The sequence below is a fragment of the Buteo buteo genome, chromosome 5, assembly GCF_964188355.1.
Source record: "Buteo buteo chromosome 5, bButBut1.hap1.1, whole genome shotgun sequence".
Lineage (NCBI taxonomy): Eukaryota > Metazoa > Chordata > Aves > Accipitriformes > Accipitridae > Buteo > Buteo buteo.
This window is the reverse complement of record NC_134175.1, coordinates 14497621-14506163: the sequence shown is the minus strand read 5'-3', so window position 1 is coordinate 14506163 and position 8543 is coordinate 14497621. Positions and strand designations below refer to the sequence as shown.

The 8543-nt window shown below is 37.6% G+C and overlaps 1 protein-coding gene across 1 annotated transcript in view; it reads left to right on the top strand.

Annotated features, from left to right (window-relative positions):
- Positions 1–202: 202 nt before the first annotated feature.
- SPAG16 (sperm associated antigen 16) overlaps positions 203–8543 on the top strand; it is a 447435-nt gene continuing 439094 nt past the window's right edge. The window contains exons 1-3 of the mRNA XM_075027914.1: positions 203–245; positions 4839–4912; positions 5334–5432. Of these exons, the coding sequence (XP_074884015.1) occupies positions 203–245; positions 4839–4912; positions 5334–5432 (216 nt within the window). The remainder of the gene's footprint in view (positions 246–4838; positions 4913–5333; positions 5433–8543) is intronic.

Below are 8543 nucleotides of genomic sequence, written 5' to 3'. Positions count from 1 at the left end.
TCGTTGAGACCTCCGCGGGCAACAAAGCGAGGTGTGAGTAACGCTAAATTAAACGAAATTAAATTAAATCGCCGCTGGGTGCCTGTTCCCGCCACCGACCCGCCCCACGGCGGCCGTTGGCCGTGGGACAGGTGCGGGCGCCTCTTCTCGCGAGAGGCCGCCCCTGGCAACGGCACGGCGCGACGGCGGGGAGGCAACGGCCATGGAGGAGGCGGCGGGCTCTGAGGCGTCCTTCTGCCTGCAGAGTATCCTTCCTCCTCCGGAGTATTTTCCTCCTCCTTTTCCTCCTCCTCAGTATTTTCTTCCTCCTCGTCTGAGGCGGGCGGCTGGGGGGTGTGGGGCGCCCCGGGGTCCCGCCGGTTCCCCGCCTCAGGGGGCGAGCGGCGCGGGGGGGGCCGTGTCCTCAGCGCTCCTGCTCTCCTCCCTGTGTGCTTATCCTCCCCAGGCGGGGGGACCCCGGGGGCTGCCTCGGGGGCAGCTTTTTTTGGGTGGGGGGAGCTGGGGTCGGGCAGGGCGAGGGCCCCGTGCAGCCCTGCCTGTGGCGCTGGCTGCTCGCTGGGAGCCGGGGCAGGACCGTCCCAGCGGGAGACCCGCGGGTTGCGAAGTTGTTTCACAGAGTAAGGGGGGGAAAAAGCCAAAAAAAGGCCTAGTACTTTGTTGCTTCTTTCTGTAGGTTATTGTCCCTGGAGGCTAAAAAGGGGCAATATGCGGCGTTCAGTGTTCTTTGTTTGTTTGTTTGTTTTTTCCCCACCTGCCGAGACAGTAGGGTCTTGCTCACTTTTAACGTGATGGTTGTTTTCATTGCCAAGGGTAAGAGTCCCTGAGTGACCCGTAGGAAAAGCAGAGTAGTTTTATCCTCTCTTGCTGATGGGGCAGTCTAAGCAAGAGTTAAAATCCTGAAATTAAACACTCTTGTCGCCTGTCTTGTGTTAGTTGTTGATCAGTAAATGCAAAATATCTAGGGAGGTTATTAGGACTCAGTCCCAATGTGCTGCTGTAAAAGGTGCTGCTTAATTCCCCAGTGCCTGCCACACAGAGTAACTGGCTAGATATTTGTGGTTTTGTTTAGTACTGTGTATGAGCAAGTTATAAAGATTATGATACAATAACCTAGAAATAATTCTATTTGCTGTGGCTTTTAGCGGGGGGGGGGAGGGGGGAAGATCAGTTAGAATTCTCACAACTGAATTGTAGCAATTATTTTAAGAGTTTATGGCTTTTAAATATGTAATTTTTGATCAGACAACCCAAATTCTAGTTTTGTCATTAGATCGGACTAGCTCTGTCCTCTTTTGCAGCTGTGAGCTGCCAAATCAAGATCTTTCAAGCTTTGTTTTAGAGGTTAAACAATCACAGCTTAAGTGTTAGACCTACCAGTACTTTAGTTTTTCCTGCCTTGCTAGAATTAAGATGTAAGCCAATATAAAAGCAATTAAAAAAAAAAAAAAAAAAAAGGAAGATTGTCCTTTGTGAGCTTGTGCCTCAGTTTCTACCTCCTTGGAACTGCACAGCTGTTTTCACACTATGTGGTGTGCTTAAAAAAACCACTGCATCAGGATGTGTTAAAAAAAAAATTGTCAGCATTTGCTGGGAAAACACAACAGTTTTAAAAATTAATTCCTCTGTTTTATTGTGCACCTAGCTATGATTTTTGGAAAAAGGAGGAAAAAATAAATCAGGATTTTTAACGTAATATTTTAGTCTGTGTACAGTGTTTGCAATGATGCATTAGTTTAGATGATAGTGGATCACAAGGACAGTCAGGTCAGTAGAAAATTCAGGAAAAAACCACAGTATTTGAAAGTGTTTTACTTATGAAGGGTATACTGTGGTGATGTTTCTATTTGCATTGAAAGATTTGATAAATGCAGAAAGAAGTAGTTGGGGGGAAGATCATACAAAAGATAGCTTTAGAAAAAAAGTCTCTGATCAAATCACTAAAGATGGTATGAAAAATTGCTGGGTACAGTATTTTATTTAAATGTACTTTATTTAAATTAATTTTAAGTTGATAAATACTGTGCTATAAAGTAATGAAGAGGCTTAGGAGTTCCACAGAAATATGCAGAAGTTCAGGTCTGGGGCCCCCAACATAAGCAGGACCTGGACCTGCTGGAGTGAGTCCAGAGGAGGACCATGAAGATGATCAGGGGCTTGGAGCACCTCTCCTATGAGGACAAGCTGAGAGAGTTGGGGTTGTTCAGCCTGAAGAAGAGAAGGCTCCAGGGAGACCATACAGCAGCCTTCCAGTACCTAAAGGGGGCCTACCGGAAAGACGTGGAAGGACTCTTTATCAGGGAGTGTAGTGATAGGAAGAGGGGTAATGGTTTTAAACTGAAAGAGGGTAGATTTAGATTAGGAAGGAAGAAGTCCTTTACTGTGATGGTGGTGAGGCACTGGCACAGGTTTCCCAGAGAGGTTGTGGATGCCCCATCCCTGGAAGGGTTCAAGGCCAGGTTGGATGGGGCTTTGAGCAACCTGGTCTAGTGGAAGGTGTCCCTGCCTGTAGCAGGGGGGTTGGAACTAGATGATCTTTAAGGTCGCTTCCAACCCAAACCATTCTATGATTCTATGCAGATACTTAGTTTGTACGTAGAATTACTATATATATATAGGGAAATTGTCCCCTGCTTCATACAAAAAATGTTGTACCCAAGTATTCATGCTATACAAACACGACCACACTTTAAATTCTCATTCTTTAAAGACAGAATATGTAGGCAGCTAGCTAGTGCAAGGTTATCTTAATCTAATTAAAAAAGGGGCTTTTTAGAACATTACCCTAACTAGTCACTCAATATTACTGTGTCTTATCTTGACTTGCCTGCTGCAAGCATCCTTCTTGCCTATTCAAACAATAAAGGAAACCTATTCCTCCTGCTTTGCACTCGCACCTTGCTGTTGTTCCCTTTTTCTGATGTAATCAGCAGTTCAGATGAACTTTTCTCCTTCCGAGTTGAAGGAACAAAGTCCAGGACTTTTACTAGGATGTGGTCAGACACTGATGCGAGGACTAAAACGTTCCTGTTATGCTGGGGAGCAGGCAGACAATTAAAAGCTAGCCTGATGCCCGAGTCTCTGCTTGTTATCTCAAGTCTGTTGGGTCAGCTCTTGACAGTTGTGTCTCAACATGAGGTGTGTTCATCTCCGTTCTCTTTGCTTACCTTGGTGGACCCACATATGGTCCTGAAGTACCATGCTGAGAAAAGATGCACTTGTTGACTGCACAATTTCTATGTCATCCCATTAAAGTCAGAAGAGTTAATCCAGATTTCTTCTGGTGTGATAGAGAACAGACTTAGGCCTGTTAAATCTAATAGTTTGGATGTTCCGTTCTTTTTCTTCCCCCTTATGAAAGAAAGCACATTTTCTGGAGATGAGTTTCTGCATAGTTCAGGTTTTAGAATTAAACATTCAAGAATCAGTCAGGTTAGAAAATGAAGCTTTTGCAGAGAGGTGGTGACTTGAATTCAAGTCCTGTGTTCTACACCTGCAGTCTGTGATGCAGTAATTTGGGAAGTAAATTTGCGGGCACATGTATTACAGGCATTTGCTTTCATGTACTAAGCTTAAATAGGAGATTCTTAAGAAGCGTTCATGGCAGTTTCCTATTTATACCATTTTTATAGTTATCATGTAGTTGGAGGTACACAGATATGCTTCAACTTGATTACTGAAAATTATGCCTTTATTCACTCAATGACTTCCCTATTTGTTTTTTTGTTCTTGTTGTTCACAAGAGAAAATGACATCTCTCCATCTTTTATCTTAACCCTCTGAAAAACATCTCTGAAAACCAAATGGTGGTTATCATTTTTTGGGACATGATCTTCAGCTGTTAGCCTTCCAGATGGTTACAATTTAACTGATAGTTTTGTTGATGCTGTGATGCTGGGGTCATGAATGCAGATGATGCTTTTACACATATATTGTACTGTCAGAACTGTAGCAAAAGGCCTGGTTTTTAGGAGAATAATTCAGATTTGGGAAACTTGATTCAAAGCTGGAAAACCATGTATCTTTTTATTTTCCTCAGTGTGTGAAGTACTGAATTGCCAGCTTTTCTTTTCTTCGGAAGTTAATTTCTGGTTTATTTACACGGGTCATTTGTAGGCTAACTGATTTCCTAGGGAAACTGTCAACAGAGCATCTTGCTAAAAACGTTTTCATTGTACTTTCATGGGCGGTGAGGCTAGTGGATGAAAAAATGTTTATTTGGGTTTCATTTTGCTCTATTTGTAGTTATTTTTTAGTGAAAAGTTTGACTCTAAGGCATTTGGAGGAACTGTAGATAATTTCCAAATTAATTTTTACATTTTGAAAGTTCTTTATCTTTTTATTGTAGCTGTGTTGTAATTATTGAGGCATTTGATCAGCTTCAGTAAATGGTCCTTTAGTATTCAGTGTTTGATTTCAGATGTTCATGTTTGAACATCTGTACATCTGAATTTGATAGAAAATGTGATTCTCTGAGAGCTTGAAGCTAGTTATACTTAGAAGCACAAAGTCTGTGAAAGTCTCAGTGCAGTAAGACCCCTGCAAAAACTGATGATTGGGTGAGAGCAGAGTTGAGCTACTGTTTAATTCAGAACAGTGCTTGACTTCTACCTTTGATCTGATGAGGCAAATTTTGAGCCTGCTTTAAAAACTTTGAATTTAAATTCTGTCTCTGTGCACATAGTTTTCACTGGAGCTGGGCTTGTTCACCTAAAGGCTGAAAGAAGCCTTGAAAGTGTGAAGTCTTGTGTCAAAAAGAACAAGGGGGAATGTGGCGATAACATTTGTAGATGGTGGGTTTATGATACCTTTTTTAAGTTGGAACTCATCACTTGCATCAGCTGTTTCAGACTTAACAAAATCTGCAGAATTAACCATAATGGACGACTCTAAAGATGATTATCAGTATGAAGAGGTAATTTACTAAATTGATAATCTTCTGATATATGTGGTATTCATGTTTCATTCTTTTGTTTTACTTCATCAGTCACAAAAACATCCTTGGAAGAATGACACGAATCTCATTTTATAAAGTGCGGTGATGCTAGGCATATCTTTATTTTTCAGGAGAAGATTTAGTGTCAGTTGATTTGTAATGTTTTACTTTTATTTGAACATTAAATACTTTTTCAAAGATACAGGTATTTCTATTTAGATGTTTCAGCTTATTTATAATGAATATTTCAGTAATATAAATTCTGTTTAAATATGGCAAAATATTATTTTAACAAGAATGAGACTATTTTCAGTAGGTGTCCTGGGAGTAGAAACGGTTGTATTCTGAAAGAAAGATGTATCAGATATGCTGATACCTAACTTTAAATCCTTTAATCTAGATTCCAGCAGATGATGAATTTAGTCTTCAGGAAGATGATGAGGATCTGCCAAAGGCTTTGCAGACTATTCAAGAGCAGGCTGAAGATGCCCAAATTTTAGTAAGAACTTCCTAAATTTTGTAAGACTCTGTAATTCAGTTGGCATCAGTGGCTTAAAATTTACATATGATAATTTATTTTAATGCTGAAATATTTGTGTAGAAGAGATTGTCTCTTTATATTTTAGAAGTTTCTAGGGGTAAACAAATGCCACAGTGGAAAAGGCAACTTATGTTTCATGGGTTTCATCTTCCTTTAACTTTTGTTCATTTTATGTTCCATAAACAACTTGATACTGCAAATACATGTAACATATTTAAATTATCTATCCATATAATTATTAATGTTATTACAATGTATCATTATTTTAGGGTTTGTTTCTTTATCTGAATAGGTTGAATGAGAGGGTGATCCCTGACACAGGAAAGAAACTGCATATGCTTAAGACCCACAGAAGCTTGTACTTGAATACTTTGCTAAAAAAGATTATTCATATATCGAAAATAAAGAATGGGCTGTTATGCTATGTAAAATCAAAATATTAATGAAATCATCAATCATTTCATACTACTAGTTTTTGACAGTTCTTACATTTACAGTTTGATTTCAAAACAGTCATATAATAGTTCAGAGTTACACAATGGGATTGTTATATTGCATTTTCCAAAATATGATTTACCTGAATTTACTTGCTTATAACAATCTAAAGGAAAAGTGCTTTTCCCTGCTGTGTTTCTAATATTGCCACTATCTTATAGCCTCATCAGTAAGCTATCGTCATAGTCTTTGTTTTGCAAAAGCAAATTATTAATAATGAAAAGATAAAATTGTGAATGATTCTTAACATCAAAATGGAGCAAAAATGTGTATTTTCTTCTGCACTGGTGCCTATCAACAGATCAGTTTTGTATTTTAGATCAACTTTGAATGAAACTGACAATACCAGAATGTTAACTGTTATGAAACTGTATGTGCCTGAAAATTAAGGGAAGGTTGGCAGAAGTTTTTAAAACTGAACATGCTTAATGTTAACTGAATAGTGGAAATTCTTAATGTTCTTAGGGATAACTGAAGTTATGTCTGTTTTACTGTGTGAGTTGACATTCAAATAAAAAGTGAAACAAGGAAGAATGTTTTTAATCTCTTGATCTTTTGTCAGTGCTATATTTATATAATCTTTTACCTCTTTATTGATTTGTTGGACTTTGAGTGGTAGGAAACAATATGCTAATATCTATCCCATTTAATCAAACTGAAGGAAGTGTTACCTTTCCTTAAAACAGAAGAATGGGTGTGCTTAAACTCAAATTTTCTTTGATTTTGTGCTTATACGAATAGATACCTGCCTTGCTTCTTGACTCATTAATTGGAGGCCTCATTTTTTCCATAATTTTGAAATGGAAATAATATTTTCAGCCTCTAGACAGAAAGACTTGAATAGAAAAATATTTTAATACACTTGCTAGTTGCTTGACAGCTTTCATAATGATTTACTGTGTATTTTGTGAGGGTCACTGACTAGATTGTTTGATGCTAATTCACTGGAAAGACCAAGTGCTGCAGCAAATGCTTTTGGTGACCCAAGTTAGAAGCACTGTTTCCTGTGAATTAATATTTGATCAATATCCAAACTCTGAGCTAAGAAGCACAGTAGAAGACTGTCATCTTCACATGATAAATAATTGGTATGCTTTTTCAATTATTAGCTTCTAATCTTGGCTAAAATAGGTTAAATTATGTAACAACCATATCCTGGAATAGCTGCTCTATGATAAACAGTTTTAAGTGACTGTGTATATTTGCTGTTCATAGTAACTTTTCTACCTAAACCCATATTAAAGATTGCATTTCAGTACTAGATGCAAATCTTTTTGTTAAGGAAAAGAAATTATATAGAGATCAAGTGAGCATCCAGAAAGTGATTTGCCAAATGCAGATACTATAAATATCCACAGTTTCTAAATTAAGTAACTACAGTTTTTTTACGCTCTGTTAAAAAGGTCAAGTATAACCAGGGAAATCTAAGAAAAATGCTTATTTTCGGATTTCCTTCCAAAGTAATTAGCACTAATTACTAAATTAAGAAAAGCAAATATAAGCAAATGAGAGGTGATGCTATTCACCTTTTAAAAGAAAATAATTGGTGTGTAGGAATTAAAGCTATGTTTCTACAGGGGATATTGAGGCATGTTTTCTCTCCTTCTGGATCTCTGCATGTGTGCCGTAGAACTACTGGTCTTTAAGGAGTTTGGTGAGGCTCCCTCAACAGTTACAGTTCATGTTTTTGTTTGGATCCCAACAGTGGCAGCTGATTCAAAATACAGCTGTGCTGGGCAGCATATGCTTTGGATAGCAGTGATTCTGCCTCCTGTTCTAGTCATAATTTTTCCTTTTCAGTCACAAGTCATGATTTTTTTCTGTTGTCCTTGTTTTGAGGCATCGTAAAGTAATACAAATTATTTTTAAACACAAGGAACAGAATATTTTGCATATGAAAGAAAATCTTCAGCTGATAGGGACCCTAGGATAAGGATGCAGAATTTCTGGAAAACCACACACACAAAAGAAAGTTGGCTGAAATGCTTTCTTCAGTAGTTACAGCTATTACACTTCTGTTCCAGGATCTTTATTTTCTTAATATCCCCAATGATACTCTGAAGTCACATGGCCCTTCATTAACGTTATATTCTATGTAGGTTTGATTTATAATTTATTTGATCATGTTAAAAATCTTTGAATTACCTTTTTTATTCATTTTTAGTTTAGTAAGTTTCGTAAGAACATCTCATTTTATTTTCCCGAGAAATTATTAATTTATTTGGTGTTAATCTTTCTTCATTTGACAGAAATTTTTGTGAGTATTGTGGAAGTCCTTAAGGTTAAGCTTTTAGCGATTATTTTATTTTACTGGCCATATGTGCAGTCCTTACACTCAAAATGTTTTAAAGATTTTAATTGAAAAATAAATATTTAACCAAGAAATATTTAACAAATATTTAACAAAGCAAATATTTAGGTTTTTTATTTTGATTTAATGGTTGGAATCCTTTAATAAGATGTTTTTTTCTATATAGCTTCTATAGGGTGTCTGCACCACATTAATTAATACATTGTATTTTCCTCATTTCTAGATAGGTAAATATATACAAAAAAATTACTGTTATGCCATTC